This window comes from Argopecten irradians, chromosome 3 (genome assembly GCF_041381155.1).
Source record: "Argopecten irradians isolate NY chromosome 3, Ai_NY, whole genome shotgun sequence".
Taxonomy (NCBI): domain Eukaryota; kingdom Metazoa; phylum Mollusca; class Bivalvia; order Pectinida; family Pectinidae; genus Argopecten; species Argopecten irradians.
In genome coordinates this window covers 28,640,435-28,662,472 of record NC_091136.1, presented here as the reverse complement: position 1 = coordinate 28,662,472, position 22,038 = coordinate 28,640,435, and the positions used below count along the sequence as shown (strand labels likewise).

The 22,038-nt window shown below is 35.2% G+C and overlaps 1 protein-coding gene across 4 annotated transcripts in view; it reads left to right on the top strand.

The window, feature by feature from the left end:
- Positions 1-22,038, top strand: part of LOC138318115 (sodium/calcium exchanger 2-like) — a 69,889-nt gene that overhangs the window by 32,852 nt on the left and 14,999 nt on the right. For 2 of the 4 annotated variants that reach the window (XM_069260224.1, XM_069260225.1), the window contains exons 3-5: positions 13,845-13,945; positions 18,676-18,696; positions 20,612-20,727. In XM_069260224.1, coding sequence (XP_069116325.1) covers positions 13,845-13,945; positions 18,676-18,696; positions 20,612-20,727 — 238 coding nt within the window. Of the gene's footprint in view, positions 1-13,844; positions 13,946-18,675; positions 18,697-18,879; positions 18,892-20,611; positions 20,728-22,038 lie in introns of all 4 variants that reach the window. The other 2 variants (XM_069260226.1, XM_069260227.1) reach the window with 2 other exon arrangements.

Here is a 22,038-nt window from a genome sequence, read left to right as displayed (position 1 = left end):
AACTTCCCACTCCTAATCAAATACAGTTGAGCACATAGGTAATTTCGTGTGAGATTACAGCAAGGAAATTTGTTTGTGTGATTGGTTTTCTCTTATGTGCTCACATTAAATGCAATAAGATCTTGTACTGTTTGATAAAGAATTATTGGCAGTTTGATCGATTTGACTTGTTTGTGTGTATATTTATCAATGGATAAAGTGGTACCCTCATCCTTTGAGAGATGTAGCGGTAGCAAGATTCATTTTGTCACCAGATGTATTCTGTGGTTTGTTGTTTTGGTGGAACACTCAATAATCTACACTGCTTAGCTTTACACAGAAAGCAGTATTTTTATTATGTGTCATACATGTAATAAACTTGCATGGGATGGTACATATTTCTATGAGTTTGGCTACAACCAATGTTTCCCTGAGTATATAAAAGAGGGAACAAATCAATAGTACAGTCTATGTTTAGATTGATTCTCTGGAATTATTACCTAGTACTGGCACAAACTGTTCCACAGAGACGAAAAACATCCCATTATACATACATATGCAATCCATAACTGTTTCCAAACTGCCAAAAAAAGCAAAATAAAATCATTTTAAGATCCAGGAAAAAATTGGGTTTTGTTTTTTGAATTTACAACAAAGGTATAATCTTTACTTTGTTTCTCTACTGAAACATATTATCAAGATATTTATAGGCTGTTTTTACTGACATCATCAATTTCAAAAGCAATCTTTAATGTCAATTATGATAAACTCCATAGATTCCAAAGAAGATCTCAGTTCTGAAATGAAATATATGAAATACATGTATTTGGTATATACTTAATGTTGACACATAAAGCAAAAACCAAGATAAAATCATTGAAAGAACATCAGTCTTGTGTAGAGTTGTATTAGGGTTTTTTTCTGGAAAAAGGTCTTTCTAACCTCAGAGAAAGCAAAGTGGTGACCAACAAAAAAAGCAATAATTTCTTGTAATTTTACATGTTTTACATTTAGGGGAGTTATTGTGGTTAGGCAGGGTGTGGTGTTTTGGGAAAGTATTATGGTTTAGTACCAAGGCAAAAAATATTGCCTTATTGCTTTTTGAGATGTTTTTAAAGATATTTTTGTTGGAACCAGGGATATTCCTTAGTCAAATGTGGGAGTGTTTAGGACCTGATTGTTTTGGGCAAGGTTTTTAGGTCACCTGAGACAAGTCTCAAGTGACCTATTCTAATCGCCTTTTGTCCGTCGTCGTCCGTCGTCCGTCGTGCGTCGTGCGTCGTCCGTCGTATGTCCGTAAACAATTTACATTTTCGACTTCTTCTCCAAAACTGCTGAAGCAATTTCAATGAAATTTTGCACAAACCTTCTAAGGCATAAGGCCAATCAAAATTGTGAATTATATGGTCCCCACCCCCCAGGGGGCTATGGGAGGTGCCAAAAGGGGTAAAATTGAGTAAAATTTCAAAAATCTTCTTCTCTACTCACAGATGTGGTAGAATCAAATACTCTTCATAGATAGAAAGGTCTTAAGGTCCTTTACAAAAATTGTGAATTATATGACCCTGGGGTCTTTAGTTTCCCCCTGGGGAGGGGGTTAAGTTTACTATAGTTTATATTGGGAAAACACATTTTTGTGCATTATTTGGTCATTTGTAATAGGAAATGAGTCAAATGTTGTCAGAATTATCAGTATGAGAAGGCCATTTAATCCTATTAACAAATTTTCTATGACTGACCCCCAGGGGTCTTAGGGGCGGGGTCAAAAGGGGTCAAATAGGCTAAAACTTCAAAAATCTTCTTCTGAAATTCTGGAAATGGTAGAATCAAATACTTTTCATAAATAGAAAGGTCTTAAGGTCCTTTACAAAAATTGTGAATCATATGACCCTGGGGTCTCATGTTTCCCCCCTGGGGAGGGGGTCAAGTTTACTATAGTTAATATAGGGAAAACACATTTATGAGCATGTATTGCTCAATTTTCATTGGAAACAAGTCAAACTTGGTTAGAATTATTAGTCTGAGATAGCATTTTAATATCATATACACATTGGTCCTGGCCGAACCCCCTGGGGGCAGAGGGGTGGGGCTAAAAAAGGGTCAAATAGGCTAAAACTTCAAAAATCTTCTTCTGAAATTCTGGAAATGGTAGAATCAAATACTTTTCATAAATAGAAAGGTCTTAAGGTCCTTTACAAAAATTGTGAAATATATGACCCTGGGGTCTCACGTTTCCCCCTGGGGAGGGGGTCAAGTTTACTATAGTTTATATAGGGAAAACACATTTATGGGCATGTTTCGCTCAATTTTCATTGGAAACGAGTCAAACTTGGTTAGAATTATTAGCCTAAGATAGCATTTTAATATCATATCCACATTGGTCCTGGCCGACCCCCTGGGGGCAGAGGGGCGGGGCTAAAAAAGGGTCAAATAGGCTAAAACTTCACAAATCTTCTTCTGAAATTCTGGAAATGGTAGAATCAAATACTTTTCATAAATAGAAAGGTCTTAAGGTCCTTTACAAAAATTGTGAATTATATGACCCTGGGGTCTCGCGTTTCCCCCTGGGGAAGGGGTCAAGTTTACTATAGTTTATATAGGGAAAACACATTTAACATATTTGTGAACATTATTTGCCCAATTTTCGTAGGAAAATAGTCAAATTTGATTAGAATTATTAGCCTAAGATATAGCATTTTAACATCCATATCCGTCCTCAATGACGCCTTGGGGGACCAGAGGGGCAGGACCAAACAGGGTCAAAATGATTAAAATTTCAAAAAATACCTCTAAGTTCACAGCTTGATGGAAGCAAATACTCTTCATAGTCTAACAAGTCAAATTTATAAATCACTGACCAACTTCAAGGCCCAGTATATAGTGTTTGTATGTCTTTAATTTATTTCATTATTTGTTTCATTATATATTCTAACTCAGGTGACCGTTAAGGCCCATGGGCCTCTTGTTCTAGTTGATTTAATATGTGCAAAAGATGTTGCTGGGATGTAGTTTCAGATGGGAGTTTTAAGGACAGTTGGGAGTTAAGGATGGGGTTTGTGGTGTGGGCTAGATATATTTCCTTGGATTGCAGGATGGGTTAGGGATTATTGCTATGGGTCGTGAGAGTTTTGGAGGATGATTTGGTGAGGGAAAAGTTAGCCCTGGGTTGTGGGAGTTATGGAGGATGATTTGGTGAGGGAAAAGTTAGCCCTGGGTTGTGGGAGTTATGGAGGATGATTTGGTGAGGGAAAAGTTAGCCCTGGGTTGTGGGAGTTATGGAGGATGATTTGGTGAGGGAAAAGTTAGCCCTGGGTTGTGGGAGTTATGGAGGATGATTTGGTGAGGGAAAAGTTAGCCCTGGGTTGTGGGAGTTATGGAGGATGATTTGGTGAGGGAAAAGTTAGCCATTTGGTGAGGGAAAAGTTAGCCCTGGGTTGTGGGAGTTATGGAGGATGATTTGGTGAGGGAAAAGTTAGCCCTGGGTTGTGAGAGTTTAGGAGGATGATTTGGTGAGGGAAAAGTTAGCCCTGGGTTGTGGGAGTTATGGAGGATGATTTGGTGAGGGAAAAGTTAGCCCTGGGTTGTGGGAGTTATGGAGGATGATTTGGTGAGGGAAAAGTTAGCCTGGGTTGTGAGAGTTATGGAGGATGATTTGGTGAGGGAAAAGTTAGCCCTGGGTTGTGGGAGTTATGGAGGATGTATTTGGTGAGGGAAAGAGTTAGCCCTGGGTTGTGGGAGTTTTGGAGGATATTTGTGAGATGATTTGGTGAGGGAAAAGTTAGCCCTGGGTTGTGAGAGTTTTGGAGGATGATTTGTTGAGAGAAAAGTTAGCCCTGGGTTGTGAGTGTTTTGGAGGATGATTTGGTGAGGGAAAAGTTAGCCCTGGGTTGTGGGAGTTATGGAGGATGATTTGGTGAAGGCAAGAGCTATTGTCTTAGATTGTGGGAGGAGGATTGTGCTATTGTCTTAGATTGTGGGAGGAGGATTGTGATCTGGGCTAGGGATTATTGCTATGTGTTGTGGGAGTTTAGGAGGAGTATTGAGGTGTGGGATAGGGATTATTGTCTTGGGTTGTGGGATTTTAGTAGTATTGTGGTGTTCGCTAGGGATTATTGTTATGTGTTGTAGGAGTTTAGGAGTATTGTGGTTTTGGATAGGTATTATTGCTATGGGCTGTAGAAGTTCAGGAGTAGCATTGTGGTCTGGGCTAGGGATTATTGCTATGTGTTGTAGGAGTTCAGGAGGAGGATTGTGGTCTGGACTAGGGATTATTGCTATGGGCTGTAGGAGTTCAGGAGTAGGATTGTGGTCTGGGCTAGGGATTATTGCTCAATGTTGTTGGATTTTAGGAGTGTTGTGGTGTGGACTAGGGATTATTGCCTTGGGTTGTAGGATTTTAGGAAGTGTATTGTGATCTGGGCTAGGAATTATTGCTATCTGTTGTGGGATTTTAGGAGTATTGTGGTGTTGGCAAGGGATATTGCCCTATTACACAATATACTAGTAATTGAGATTGCCCTGGCTGTACTGGATGACATATCTCCAATCTATATAAATATAACAGGTAACAAGAGAAATGTGTGATTATTAAACATGAAGCTGATCATCTGTGAATGATGTACATTGTCTGCATGTTAGCCTGGCACGAGCTAGCAGCTCAACTTTATATAGATCACAGTAATTAAGCTGGTAAACACAGTGACCAACAAGTACATATCTTACATGATTGGCTACAATTACTTGGTGTTTGTTTTCTTCCTTTTGCCCACATGGTTATAACCAAATCAGTAACAAAAATATTTGCTTCCTTGCTATCAAAAGAAGACCTATCTCTATGTGTAAGCATGTACTGATCACTATAGTATGTGGGAGTATGCAGCTCTTCAGATGATTGTCAACTTAACAGAATCATAAACAAGTCATTCAGAAATGCACAAAGATTCATAATGATAAACTCCCTTTAATATCAAATAGTTTACTTGAAAAGAAGTATTGGAGAATTTGCTCTTATTTGACCTTTGACCTTGAGGTCAAGCCAAAGTTACCTTATGGTAATATCCACATCAGCCTAGGTGATGTAAATGTATTGCTAGTTTCACCTAGACAATTTCAGTGGTTTTGAAAGTAATGGCCCAGACGTAATTCATTTGAAGAACAAAGGTTGGGATCCAAGGAACTTTAAAAATGTTATGTGTTTATCTTCATTCCAACAAGCAACACTTGATAGTGGCAGTGGCTGTTCAAAACCTCTAAATTGATTTCTATTATTTGATTTATTTCTGTGATATACTGTGGATTAAGGATCCAGTTTCAAAACAATTTTGTGAATAAATGTATGGTATACAATTCCCAAGGTAGAATCAGTATTTTGTACACATTTGTGTTTTTGGATGTATTGAGAAATACCAGATCTCCCTGTGTTGATATTGAAATGTCCAGTACACATGCTGTGGATGATTCAGTAATGTTACATAAACAACCACTACCAAAACATGCATAGAAATAAGAAATATAACAGTTCTGACATTTATATTCCCCTGTACTAGCAAAATTTATGTTTCTATCAGTGTGTATATGAAACTTATGATGAATGTGTTTTCTTTTAGAGAGATAGAATAAAAAAATAAGACGTTGTTGAAAATGTACAGACTGAAACTCGGTGGTCTTCCATCTTCTATTGGAATCTCTATTTCAACAGACTTTATGATTGTAATTCATATCTGTCAAGTGTAACAGACTTCCATTAACAACATTTTGAAAACAACAAAAGATAATTCCTTTCAAATATTGTTTGATACAGTTTATTCAGAGATTAGTGTTGGTCTAAGAGAAAACCATGTAAATTTTGTTCATTGATAGCTGTTTCTGGGACTTGTTGGCCTAATGACTATTGAAGCTTGGGGAGTAATAGAGTTCTCCCAGGATTTAATCCTTTGTTTTGTTACTTTCATTCCATTCTTATATCCATCAACATTAGCTGGTGGTCACCATACAGATAATGATGGGTCTGGTCCTGCTGGGCTCAGGACAGATGGATCACAGTCTGGATTGAAGGTGATAGCTTACCCGGCTGCCATTCCCAGTGGCTGACCTTGTTGTGTGCAGGTATCATGTGATATGGATCAGGTTTATTTTTAGCACAGATGTGCTTTTAGAAAGGGAATAATATTAGGTTGAATGGTAGCTAACCCTGTTTTATGTATTAGCATTACGTCAGCAGTCTTAATCAGAAAGTTAATTGCTGATGATGTGGCCTTAATTCTTAATAATTAAAAACACACACTGTAGATTGGTGTCAGAAGTGAGGTTTTATTTGGGGGATAGATTGATTGAGATAAGATTGGCGGTAAGAGTTGAGTGAGGAAAGGTGCCGATCTGTCATTACACTGGCAGATCCGACCTGCCCAATCAGTTAGGGAATGAAAATAGTACCGATGATGAATACTTTGATTGTACACTGATGAGATAGGTTAATGATATATATATCAGGATAGATGGATACCACATACAACTATGTCATCTGTACCTGCAACCAGCTACTACAAAGATGTTCTAGACCCGATCTGTGCACAGAGTTATGTAAATGAAGCAAAACAGTATGTTAATAAATCTTGTTGAATAATTTATTATATTACCAGAGACAACCATGTTCCAATATAAAGGTGAAAGACAAATTTTGCTTTCATTGGTTTCAAAATCAAGTTAAAAGATGGGAAATAAAGTTACCTGTGTAAATATAGACATGTGTTGACCATTCCTAATGTAGATAGATAGAGAATCAACTGGAGCCATTTGTGTCTTAAGTGAGAATTGCGTGCACAAAGTGACAACTTTCTATTTTTGGTAATTTAATATTATTAATTGTATAGTAATTCATTAACAGGTCTGTTGCTACAAATTCATCTCAATAATGCATTAGTGAAGCAGTAGGTTTTTGTGATGTTAATTACATTGTGGGAGGATCCAGGGGGCCAATTCTGGGATATTCTTGGCCCTTAAAGTCACCGAATCTGGCATCAAAGTCCAGCCGTAACATCTGATCAGAGAACTCTATGGTAAAATATAGCCATGGACTAGTAAGGCTTTATTGTTCATACAATGATGAGACACTTCAGTTGATCAAGACTATGGTAATATGATGTAAACTTGACATTGGCTATAAAAAGTCATTGTGGATTGAGTTCACAAAGGGCCATTGCATTAGTGTTTGTTAGAGAGACCCACTGGAGAGGTCTGGTTGGGAGGGGGTGTAGGACATTACAGAGAGAGAGAGAAAGGAAAGGCTGACAGGTACTCCACAACAGCTGTGGTTGATTTTACCTACAGAAATAGCCTGGCCGTGATTGCCCTTGGCACAACAACTTGTGTACCTATATGTAATCTGCGGTGGTACCTGGTGGGTCGGTCTGCACAACACTGTCCTTCCCCATCCACTGCTGCAGCTGATTGAAGACTGTTGAGATATATAATCGAACTTGTCTTCACAGAGCCTGTATCGTTTCAAGATGTTTCTTGATTTTCATACTCTGACATGTTGCTATTGTCAATGTAGAGACTTACCATATAATCTCCATATGATCACATCGATATTTCTGTGTAATTTTTTTTTATGCCTGACAACATAAATTGTGTGTTTGTAATATTTATTGAGTTTTGTTCAAGAAAACATCAGTCCTATTTAACCACACCATGTCAAAATATTTGAATTTTCTCAAACTACACTATAGATCATCAAAAAAATCTTGGAACATGAAGGGAAACATTCTCCTTTTTCCTGATGTAATATACTGCCCTGATGGTAATGGGTTTAAATATTTTTCTTCATTTTGAGACTCACAAAGAGCCTTTATTCTTTCATCTTTAGTAATTGAAAATATCAAATAAAGCTTATAGCTATTGCAGGTAAATTTAAGAGAGAAATGAGTAGATTATTCAGGCATATGAAGAGTGGAATGGAAAAATAGAAAGAATTTTGGATTTTGCAAGTTGAAATTGGTAGGTTTCCACAAAGGCTTTTTAAATTCCTTAAGGCATCTTTATCAAAGCTGTAAATTGCTTGTATTAGGTCAGATAAGGTAAAATAAATTGGATCTACATGGGAAGAAGTTACTTCCAGCTATGTTGTTTATACCTTTGCTGCATACACAATTGGAGATAAGATGCAATATATAGGACAGTTGCCATGGTGAGCGAGCACATCAGTATGTACTAATCTCAGCCCAAGGTGCATGCACATATATACAATGGCATCGAGATACAGATATACAGCACCAGCCAAATAACAAGAGGTGCTATCATTGTATACCCGCACACAAAGAATCTGAAAAGTGTAATGGTTCCTCAATATCTGTGGTATGTCTTCTATAGCCTAGCTACTCCCAGGAAAAGTACTTACTACCAATATCCCTTCACTGTCTTAGATTTCTGTAACATGTATTTATATAAATACAAAATGTTTACTGTTGCACATTTTTTTTTTTTTTTTTTCGCTATAATATTTCAATCTGTTGCCTTGAAAAGTAATATGATTGACACTAATTCCTTGCAAGCTTAATATGTCTGAAGGATTATATTTAGTCCAAGTACATTTTGGAAATAAGATTTATTACATTAATGCTTGTCTGATGTACCTATGTGTTAAATCCCATTGAAAGCCTCTATGAGAATATTGAAATTGGAGTATAGAGATCAATAGTGAAGCATGATTTAAAAGCGGCTGGCCTCTCACTGAACAGTGCATACAAGTTTGATTCAACTATGCACAATATCAAGATTGATTCAAGTTGCTTTTCCAATATCTTTGAAAACAATTTCAAACGAGCAATTTCAATATGGCATCATTGAATGCCATTTTTAGCTCACCTGGTCCAAAGGACCGAGGTGAGCTTATGGGATACCGCAGCGTCCGGCGTCTGGCGTCCGGCGTCCGGCGTCCGGCGTCCGGCAACAATCGACTTCTTCTCCATAACCGCTGGTCGGATTTCAACAAAATTTGACTGGTAGCATCCTTATGGGCTACTAACTGAAATTGTACAAATGATGGGGCTGACCCCCCGGGGGCCTGAGGGGCGGGGCCAAAAGGGGTCAATTTGGCTATTTCCATATACACGACTTCTTCTCTGAAACCAAGCATGGGATAGCACCCATAATGCAATGGTAGCATCCTTATAGGGTGGGGATTCAAAATTGTACAAATGATGGGGCTGACCCCCGGGGGGCCTGAGGGGCGGGGTCAAATGGGGTCAATTTGGCTATTTCCATATAAACGACTTCTTCTCTGAAACTAAGCATGAGATAGCACTCATAATGCAATTGTAGTATTGTTATAGGGTGGGGATTCAAAATTGTACAAATGATGGGGCTGACCCCCGGGGGGCCTGAGGGGCGGGGTCAAAAGGGGTCAATTTGGCTATTTCCATATAAACGACTTCTTCTCTGAAACTAAGCATGGTATAGCACCCATAATGCAATGGTAGCATCCTTATAGGGTGGGGATTCAAAATTGTACAAATAATGGGGCTGACCCCCCGGGGGCCTGAGGGGCGGGGTCAAAAGGGGCCAATTTGGCTATTTCCATATAAACGACTTCTTCTCTGAAACTAAGAATGGTATAGCACCCATAATGCAATGGTAGCATCCTTATAGGGTGGGGATTCAAAATTTTGCAAATGATAGGGCTGACCCCCCGGGGGCCTGAGGGGCGGAGTCAAAAGGGGTCATTTTGGCTATTTCCATATAAATGACTTCTTCTCTGCAACTAAGCATGGTATAGCACCCATAATGCAATGGTAGCATCCTTGTAGCCACGGGATTCCAAATTGAGCAAATGATAGGGCTGACCCCCGGGGGCCTGAGGGGCGGGGTCAAAAGTGGTCAATTTCCATATAAATGACTTTTTCTCTGCAACTTAACATGGGATTACGCTCATAATGCAATGGTTACATCCTTATAGGGTTTGGATTCAAAATTTTGCAAATGATGGGGCTGACCCCCCGGGGGCCTGAAGGGTGGGGTCAAAAGGGGTCAATTTGGCTATTTCCATATAAACGACTTCTTCTCTGCAACTAAGAATGGAAGAGCACTTATAATGCAATGGTAGCATCCTAATAGGGTTGGGATTTGAAATTGTACAAATGATAGGGCTGACCCCAGGGGCCTTAAACGGCAATAGATGCGAGGTCAAAAAGGTCAACTAGGCTACTATTTTCATATAAATTACTTTGTCTCTGAACCTATGTATTGGATAGCATATTTGTATGGTATCAATAGCATCATTGTATGGTTGTGATTCAAAATTAAACTTTGGGAGTCAATTTTGCTTATTTTTCTAATTGTCAGAGTATTGTGATAATTACTAACAAAAAACCAGGTGAGCGATACAGGCCCTCTGGGCCTCTTGTTCTTTACAGGAATGTCGGAGAACTGTTAACCCAAATTGAGTACTTGAACTGTATACTTAGTCTTTATCTTGTCAGTATTTTATATGTTCATGTATGAATATGGTCTGGCAGAAAAAATCAATTTAACTGTATTATGAGTCATGCAAAGTATTGTAAGGAGTCTACAAGATTTGCATATGATGTCTTAAAAGTTTGCTTACTATCAAAAATTGAGTTTAAATTCATCAGTAATTGAGTGCTATTCTGTTCATACAATGCAGTAATTGTCATTTATTTTAGTTACTGGTTTTGATTTGCAAAGATATTTTTTTTTGTTTTATTTGCTTGAGTTAAATGGGTTGGAATTGAATAAACAATTTAGTGGTAAATTTCTCATGTGGATGTATCAATCAAATTGTCTCTAGTCGTAACAAAATAAACATTTGGTTGTGTTAAATAAAATTGGCTTGATTGTATTCAGGGCATACAATGTGGAAATATAATTAGATTTTGAAAAGTACAAGCCTAACACAATGATTCAATGGAATGCATTCTTCATTGATTGAAACTTTTCTTATGTTGACAGTTAAATTGAAGACAATTTCACTTCTCTGGAATAATATTCTTCAAAACTATTCCATTTTAAACTGGAAGGCATCCATTAGAAATGATTTCTTTAGTGATATACCTATTTCTGTTCAGCTGAGTTACGTACATTGCTGTATAAATATGGGGATGATTATCAGATTCTGGTATGTAAATTAAGCCTGCAATAACAATGCAATTTGTTTTTTAATGAACCCTAGATTCAGGAACAAAGATCAAAGTTTCTAGTATTAAGTTTCTAAATAAATGATAAAGGGTACCAGAGTAGATGAAATTGAATTTAAGGAGTATTCCATGGAGTGGTTCTCAATCCTTACTTGTTGTCTTTATTCCTAACGATTACTGGAATTGTTTTCAATATTTTCTGATCCACAAGTACGTGCATGCCGTGATGTTCAATCTGTAAGTATAGAAAGGTTATGAGAAGTTAATAACCAGAACTTTAATTCAGAGGAAATAATACATGCATAACTTGATTAAAAAGAATTGATGCATGCATGTGTCAAAGCAAAGTGAGTTAGATTCCTCCAAGTGTCAGCTTCATCAACAGCACAAAAACAGAAATTTGATTTTGTTTTCACTGAAGTGGTATGGAATATGTAAGTATAAGACCTTCCTTCACAGGATGAATAGGAATTCATGAAAAAGTGTGTTACTATTGCAGACTTTTCACCCCTAAAATGATGCAGAACTGAAATAAATATGAGGTTTAGAAGCAACAGATTAACATGAAACCAACAGTACCCGGTAAATGTCAGTGACCAGATTCTGATGTAATTCATTTTATTTTCTACTTTTTAGATGCTAGTCATACGTGTGTATTCTTTGGAGTCTCCAGTATTACCATTCAACTTGCCATAAACATTCACTAGGACATTAAATCAAATCACCACAGAGCATTCATGTCTTAGCTTTAATTTGTCTTCAGCTTGCAAGACAAGTTGACTGTGCTAAGAAATGTGACATAAAATAGGACCAACTGATGACAGGAAGTCAGAGATTCTCCAAACACCAATTATGGTGATGGTGTAGCAACCTCCTGAAAAAGCCAATATTTCTCTGACATGGCAACCCAACATTCCATGTTCTTTTTATGCAGCATTGTTAAAAAGGAACAATGGGTGATAAAAGATATGATTTGTAAACATCTCTTCTGTGAAAGTATTGTAGGAATCAAAGAACTCCAATATTCCTTTGGTTTATTGACCAGTTAACAAATGTACATATAATTACTAAATCATTGTTATGTATTGACCTTAAACTACATTGCTCTTTGTGTTGCTAAGACAGCATCAGAGGACCTGTTACTGTATGCGTCAGCATTTGTTTGTTGTTGGGAGCTATAAGTCAATAACACTTGTGACAAGGTCAGATACGGTGACCTTGACATTACTTGTGACTTGAAAATGAAACAATCTAATAGACTGGTCAATGTATTGCTATACATGATAATTGAGATATTTCCATTGGTGCAAATCATTTTCAGAGCTAATCTTTTGAAATCTTAGTCTACCAATTTTTTTAACCAATTCATTAAACTGTTGTGTTTCCACAATCTACACTTGTGGAATGAAATCTTCATTGAAAGATGCATTACACATGTTATGTTTCTCGTTGATGATTTCTGTAATGAAAAAAATGTAAACAAAGAGTAGAATGTAATCATAAATGGATTTCTGAAATCATGATTGGCTTAAGTTCTGGTTTGTTACTGGGTTTTTTTTCTGGCTATGCAAATATACAATTGTGCTGTAGGCCTGGTCCAAACAAGTTCCAGTTGAATTGGGATCAGTGGTATAAGACCTGTCACAGCTGTGATTGATACAGCGCTTCCCTCAGCATTACTCTACCTAGCCATTACCAGGCCAGTTCAAATTGCTTTCTCTCCTTCCACTAGGTTAGTCTATTGCTCTTACTTGTTAACCACTGATGAAATCTCAAGCAATCCTTTATCAACAACATGGTTCTGTAGATTTGTGAAGGAAAACATACCTACAATAATTTATAAATGATCTAGAGTTTACCAGTGCCCAAGTTTAATCAGTACTGGTCAGTGTCTATGTATGTAGTGTTTTACAGTAATAGAATTAACGGGAGGAAAATGGATTGTTTTGATTCTGACTACCGTATTCTGAATGTCACATTAAAATGACTTTAGGAAGAGCTATACAATTAGTTCTGTTTTCTTTCTGAATTAAAACAAATTATAAAATTTTCTAATAATTCTTTTGTCTAATTAAAGACATCAGATTGAAAATGCAAAATGTTTTCAAAAATGTCTTGATGTTCTAAAAGTACTATATACAGATTAATGCGTCAATTGATTTCAGTATGAGGCCCTATTAATTTTAACAGAACTCTTAATTCTGCCTTTTCGCAATAGTACAATTCACAGACTCTTTATTTCCTCAACAACTTCATTGAGAAGTTTTAGCACACAATATCATGCACTATAGCATCAACCACAATTACTGATGGCCTCTGAGGTACATTGTGTGGTCAATATCTCGTGATGAGCTGGCACATTTTACGTTATGACAGAGCCATCATTAATGTGAAGCTAGGGGGATTATGCAATTGATTCTGTTTGCTTCCCAACAAATCCAGGAAACTCATATAACTTGGCTATGCTTCATTCATCACACTTTATATATGTCATCTAGGCAGCTGATGCATCAAGACAATTCAACATTCAATTTCTGTTTTGGGAACCCTGGTCTAATTTGTGGTCTTTCTTTGTTTTTATTTCTTTGTTTTCATTGGGTTTTTTGTTGGTTTGTGGTGTGTTGCAGCTCTTTATCTTCTTTGACAAGATCTTCAGTTTTTGGATTAAATCTGTTTTTAATACTACAATAATTCCCATCTTTTGTGTCATTTCAGACAATTCATCAATGTGAAGATTTACGATCATGAAGAATACGAGAAGAACGAAACTTTCTACATTGAATTGGAAACTCCTGTGTTGCTAAAGAGAGGATCAGGTAATGGAATGCGTCCTTGTTACTCCCCTTCCAACATTCTATATATTTAGAATCATGGCATCGTTAGCATTTAGTCATATGTCCTGCATTAAAGTTCACCAAAGAAAATTAATGCAAGATATTATAAATTGCATAATGATTATATATATATAGATTACATATTTTTTCACCTATCAAATACGTATATACAGAAACAGCAACATCTTTTATTGCACAGAATTTAGCTTCGACACAATCGCTAGCTTACCCCCAATTTTTATTTTGTTTTCTATAATCATTACAAATATAGTGGATTATGCTATTGTTTCTTGAAAGTTGTTTTATTTACAATTAGATAGCTTTACTTTGCAGGATCCTTAAAGTCAATGAATTAATCTTTCAATTAGGGATTACTGTTATAACATATTGGACTATATTTATTTCAACCATCATTGGAGTATATGAGCAGTATACCTCAAATAGATCAAAGTTCTCTGTCACATCAAAACATTAACAATATCTTCATGACCATTGCTCTTATATACACTTGGTTCTTTATTTAGTAACAATTAATGGCGATATTATGCTTAATATCAATGAAATTTCAATCTAAATAGTTATAATGAAGGAATGATACTAGGAAAGTATTCAAATTATAATAGCACATAAGTTGGAAAGGGCATCAAAGTCTAAATTAATTAAATGATGCATACTTCATTGCTTTCTAGAAATTCTACTGCAGAGTATGTCTATAAAAAGCATATGATCAAAACAGCAGAATTCTGCAAGGTTTCTATCATCGACCGATTCTTTACAATCACACCAAAACTTACAGTATATTGCTTACATTGGCAATTTAAACTAGAATTCTGATAGCACAACTTCATGTATGAAAAGTGATCAAACACAAGTTACTGAGGTTATGGGCTTTGTGCATTAAAGTTAAATAGTTTGAAAAGTAAAAACTTCATATTATAAAAAGATTATGATATTAACATGACCAGGCACTGTTTTGTAAGATGTGTATGTTATTCCAATTACAATTCCTACAGAATTTGTTGAATTGCCTTATTTGATTGATGACATGTTTACCTGAGCATGTATAAGGCAGAATAGCATTGGTGCATCTTTGATAAAGACATATACAAAAGTAGGTACACTTGACTTGAATCAAGACATGGAACACAACTTCATTTTTCAATTGTTCTTAACATATTTTCTATTTCACACCTTTGATCATAAAGTCTTTAAAGTGAACAGTCGGGCAAGGTTGGCTAAAGTCGGCAAAAATGGTGTTAATGTATCCAGTATAATTTCGTATGAAATGGAAAAATAAAATCTCTTGTCAAAATCTGTCTGCGTACGAAGAAATTAATTTAAAGTATGGAAATTCTAAAACGTCCTCCCGGCTCACTATGTCCGTGGTTACACTTCCACGCAGCCTTGCTTTCAATGCTTTCAACTTTTCTTTACTTTAATGGTCAGAACTAGGAAACTAAGCAGAACTTGACCGTCATATTAATATGTGAGAACTTTTGGAAGGCCAATGAACGCATTTAGACTGGTTTTCTTTGCCCGACTATTCACTTTAAATATATATATATATATTTTTTTTTTATATAATTGCGACAGATTTTGTTTTTGTGCATTTTTTTTCAATGATTCTCATATCTTTGAAGTGTTTTTATACATTTTTAAACAACAATAAAATGTTTATTTTTATCAACAAAATGTAACTTTAGGTCAGATGTATTATATGGGCTAATAATTTTTAACTGTATGCAGCCTTTAAGATAAGCCAATGAGCATTATGCCATCAATACTAGATAGTCTTAGACTTGAGCAAGTGGCCCTTTTCTTCAGGAATTTGTGTAACATCCTGTCTATTCTTGGTTTACTTGACTAACAGAAAAATTAATCTTACAGAAATGAGGCCAAGCAAAATGGGACAAGTTTACTGACAAATGTATTGCATTAATGAAAATAATCAAAGTTTCAGACCAAAGATAAATTTGATCTTTGCTTGCTTTTCAAAGTGCAGCCAAGACCTCCCAGAGGATTTAATTAACTTAACATTCTTGAACATTTACCAAGGTAATCTGTAAATTCTGACATGTGCTAGATTAATATTTTACCTTTTGAAAGAGTTAAAGTTATCATTGGATAATTAGATTCTCTGCATGACTTGCATAATTCAAGTCTCTATCCATAACTGTTACATTCCATATTTGCATTTGCATATCAGTTAGAGGTACTTTTAAGTTCTTAATACCCCCATCCAGTCAAGAAAAGTTTGAAGAATATTTTGAAAAGTATAAATAAGCTCATCCAATTATCTAACATTGAATGAGATTATAGTTTCGGACCATTATTTTAAACTTTCAATGGTACTTAAACCTTGAATCAATTTTTCAAATCAAATCAATTTTTTCCTGTGATTTCATTGTATTGAATGATAGAATTGATAGCTTTGGCAGATATGACCATTTCTGTGTATCAGTATCTCTGGAAGGCAACTGTCTTCAGAAGCAAACACCAAAAACACTACATTGATAGCCTGTATGGTGTAGGAATCTGGAAACAAGATTTTATAGTGTCATGTTATTGTTTTATAGTGTTGGATCACCCTAGCCCAGAATACCATTGATTTTCCTTTGGCTGGCCTCGTGTAAATTTACATACTCTGTGCAATTCGGAGGAAGTCTATCATTGAGGATATTTTTGTTACCAAACCCATATCAAGCAGAAGCTTTTTATTACAAAGAACTAATTGCTATTTCGACATGACTTTTTATTACAGAAATGCAATATCATTAATTGCTTACAAATTGTAGTTGTCACAGCCTGACACCTAGTTCAGAATTTTCTATTTTTCTAATTTTTCATAGTTTTACAAAACAAATCCCCAACCATGAATAATTGATTATTGTTCATTCATACTTCTCAGAATAGACACTTTGCTGTGAACTGGTAATCCTAAATTATTCATTGTCTCGCTAAACACACTGATACACAGCTCGGCTGTTAATGTCTGTCTAAACAAGTTTAATCAAAGATATATTGTATTTCCAAACATTCTGACTTTTTTACACAGTGCCATAACAATAGTGCTGGTCGTTTGATCACCTCATTTTTGTTTCGCTAAAACTCGGGCATTTATAAGTACAATAGAATACCTATTAACTAGATTCCACAGTTTGAGAGTTGTGCCTTCCAACAGTTAATGTCAATTGTACTCGCTGTTTGTCATTTGTAAATGTCCTTTTCTTGAACGTTCCAAAAATATTGTTGGACATCCAGGAAGTTCAATTCACCAATAGTACTGTGACAAGAACTTTGTAGGCGCTGTCTGATAGTGCCATTGGAACATCCCAATTGTTGGCAGCACTTCAATAAAACATTAAATACATTGTACTGTCATTTACACCGTAATTGGATAGAATTGTCTACAGAATTTTTTGTATACGAAAATGCGAGTTATGTCCCTTTGTTCCATACATTTACTCTTTACAGTCATGGAATTTTCCACTTTCATATATCCTCTATTACCACAGCTGTAAATAAGATGCTTCATTTCTATCTGTATTGATGTAATAGATATAATTGTATTCTAAATTGAATCCAATCGTACTTCATAAAACAAAATTAAACATTTTGTCAACTGACGATTAACATAGAAACTATAAGGTTGCTATGTATTTTTTACCTCTCATTATTTCATATAAGACATTAAGATTTCTATACAAATATGATAATTATCTAATCTTGAGTGCTTAATATCATTATTAACTTTTAAGAAATTCAATGGTGAATCCAAATGTTTAACAATAAACCACTAGTTTAGGCGGTTCAATTTGATTTATTGCCAAAAACGGCAAGTTGGTCATAAAATGGAGTTGAAGCTGTTGTTTCCCCACTGGGAAATTAATGGAGAGCAAGATTTATTTGACTTTTTAGATGAAATATAACTACACATAATTGTTTTGAGAATACAAACTCAACAGCAGGTTAATGAATACAGAATTCTCATGAATAAAAATACAAATATACTTCTCCTCTAGAAATATTGAATTAAATGAAACTGATTAACTATAAATTTCACGATAACATAAAAACCTGTGTTTGCTTAATAATGACAGGCTTCTGAAATACAACTGATTGCTTAGTGTCAGATGTCATATCACAAGTTCAAATTATTCAATAAACTACTTGATACTTTTTGAAATTCATCCATCAATGAAAAGCCTATGGGAGCAATGAAATATCATAAATACTAATGCAACACATATCAACACTTTGAGGAAACGTATAACAAAATTTAGTACTGAAGTAGAATGAGAGAATTAATTAAATTTTATTACTGCCAAGGCCAATTTGTGTCTTCACTTTAAGACATTTGCATCATGAAAATGTTTGCATTTGTGAAGTTTTTAAGTTTTTGACGCCAATGATATAAACAGGTTAGGCTTAATATAATTCCTGAAAATTATTTGAAAAGAATAGATAATCAATGGTTAAAACAGGTGTAATTCTTTTAAATATGCTGTGAAAAGATTTTTCCAATGAATATAATGGATCTTGTTTAGGAATTCACGATTTTCAGTTTTTACACAAAATTAAGTTCAGAGATCACTTTATCTACTTAGCATGCAAATTATTTTATGCAGTTTACAAGATTTGTGAATTAGAATGACACTGAGAATAACAAATCTCTTGACTAATTTTGGTGTTCAAAATATTCCTTTTTGTAGTGGAGGATCTAGTTCTTGAAGATAAGTATCAAATCCATGGTTTTGGATTTTGATTGATATTATATTGTCTTAATACTATCCCGGATGGGAGTTGACTGCGTTGGTGCATTCACACATAATATATATATCTACTATCCCAGGCTGCGTTGGTTGAGTTTTCCTGCAGCTCAGTTTTTAGACCTTGTATATTTTGTGTTTTGACAGTTCAAAATGGAGGTAAAATATTCTTCACTGCTTAGATGAGCTTTAATTTTTTACGCAAATGCCCTTGCCAGCATGTTTTCCTTATGATATGAGCCTCCAAAATAATTATCATTACTTTTATAATCATAATATTCTATTTCAGTTAATTATTTTTGTCTTTGAAAAAAGAATGTTTTCCATTATTATTTCAAACTAATATTGTGATTGATAAGTGTTTGTTGACCATGATGAACTAGAAATCCTTATTTTGGCCAATAAATGTTAACCAATGTAATGTCTTTGTTTACCCAAAATCTGACGGCCACAAAACATTATTATTGGTGTCCTTGTCTTGGTATAGTAGCATATACATCCTCAGAAATGTCTCGAGTACTCTTACATCTCTTTATGTGATATATGTATTATGGTAACCGTGATGTTTCTAACCATCTATGTATAAGTTAGCATTTTCGTATACAGTATGACTTGTCATGTGGCCCTTCCTTTTTTCAGATAAACGCATGAAGACTAAAAACCTAGTAGACTATCTGGTTACATTCAAGATATAACATATACACTAATTCTCTCATTTTAAAGCATGGTTCTTCTACAGTTTTACACACTATCATATAAGTTCATTATATATGTTGTTCATCAATAGCATCATTTATGTTTAAATATTTCCACTGCTCCTCGTAAATAACTGAAAACAGTACTGTAGATGGGAAATTTTACATTGATAAGTTATGTATGTCTTACTGTAGAAATCCTGGAAATTTATTCATACAATAATACATATCTAGAATGAAAATGAAAAATAATAATTGTTTTAGGTAGATAAGCCAATTGTATTGGTTTTTGATGTGTTATTTTTGCAGGAGTAAACAAATCATACAAGATATTCTAGACCTTTGTAGTTGTTAGACTGTATGTTATCTTGAATGACCAGCATTGCAATAATGTTTATGGCATGGTTAGGTCCCCCGAAATCAGAATTAGAGCTTCCGCAGAAAAAATTCTGTGGATGTTCTTTGATGTAATTAAAACAAAATTACAGTGAAATTGTATTGTTTCCTTGTGGTCAACATCACAAATTGTAAACTGTTGGCCATTTAGATTCTTTTTTTCTATGAAACTGAAAATGCATGAGCAATGTTATAATGAAAATCAAAAAAAGAAGTTCAGATGGACTGCCAAGACTGTTGGAAGCTCTGATTTATAGATTGGTAAGGTAGTAGCTGACAACCTTTGTAGCATGTCACTTTCCCTTCAAAGTAATTGAATGATTGGGTAAGGTGATTACCGTACTAGAATCAGTTTGAATTCTTACATTTTGATGGGATGTCATGAATTCAAATAAAGAAGAAATGTTAAGACTGTAAGACACATATTTATCAATTTAATAAACTTATTTTTGTTGCAAAGTAAATATTTTTTTTTAGAAAGTTAAATAAAGATAAAAATTAAGTTTATACATGGTATATAATTTGAAGGGAGAATTGAAAAAAAAAGAAACAATACATTTCTGATTCCTTATGGTAAGTAAAAAATCAGTTGTATGTTGCCAATCGAAATCACCCTCATGGAGAAGTTATTTAACATTTAATGCCTACCAGGTGTAAAGCATACATTTGCACCTTTATTCCCATGCATTTGCAAGCTCTCAACCCCTAGCTTTTATAACACAGAAGTAAATGATGACATACCTTTTTGGAGATTTGAATGTAGTATTTATTTGCCTGTGCTATCTTACTAGGTAAATGTGAAGACATGGATGAGGAGGATACTGAGGTAGAAGAGGAAGGAAAACCAAGACTCGGTGAAACTACACGTATCTGTGTCAACATCCGTGAAACTGTTGAGTTCAAGGTCAGTATCACAGAAATGAATAAACTATATATTTATGTTATATAATGTTGAACTGAAGTCTACAGTTTCCTGGTTTCTCTTTGTAGCAACATGTATGAAGGTTTATTTCTGCAATCAATGACAGTTTTCTTATACACATGTACAGCATTCAGTACAAAAAAATAACACACAGCACAGTTTGTTTTGCTATGTTTACATTCACACATTTAGTATAAATTCCTCTGCCATATCCTTGTTTATTTCAGTGATTTTGACTCTATGGATTCATTTGATGTTAACAGTCAATTTCAGCGGGCTAGCACTATAAAAAATTAACATCACAAAGAAAATACATAGCAATAATGAAAGTGTTTACACCAGTTTCTGCTTATTACTTCAGTTATGTACATTTAATATAGAAGCTAGGAGTACTTGGTCATGTGTCAATTATCCTGAAATACTTATTCACTCCATTAGAACCACTGGTAGGATTGGTGACCTTCCATATACCAGGTACAGTGTACATCAAATGACACTAAAATGTGCCATTGTAGGTCTCACGAGACCTTGATAAACTAACACAATACTGCGATTCTGATAAGATTAATTCCTGGAAATTGTGATTGATAAATCAACTAGACAATGCAGGAAACAAAAGCCCATGGTTAAGATTGATTAGAAACAAAACCACCATGAAGTAAAGTAAACAACGCTTAATACCATCTGTCTGTATTTAGCATTTCCATCCAACCACTTGGGCATCTTTTACTTAAGAGATTCCTGTTTTCGCCCATCGCTTTCCACCAAGTTTCATTACTGCGCCACCTGTTGACCTTCATCGTCAGACCTTGGCTGTCCTTGTGGGTATGGGTTGGGACACTTTCATTATCTAATGTCTGGCTTTAGGATAATCATTTCTTACTCTAACCCTTGTTTATAGACTCTAGGGGCTTATTCAATATTCTGTTCCTGAAGTCCGACATTGGGTATACAGTATTAATTTATCAAACTGCTTTGTTATCGTATTCCAAACATTACACCAATCTCTACATGACAATCACCGCATATCTTGTAGAAAGTAGTTCTGTATAAATATTTCACATAATTTTTTTGGCATAAAAAATGGTAAAAAAAATCAATATTTTACAAAAGTTGTGGAAGCACCACACCTGGTGAAGGAAATTGTTTCTTGTGTTCTAGTGATAATGTAATATGGCTACGAGAGTGTACCCAATGCACAGGATGATATTTTGGCTACTTCCCACAGCAGTTTTATTGCTTGGAGGAAACCGTAACTTTGCCAGATCTGTCGAACATTCCAAGGTGTCTCTG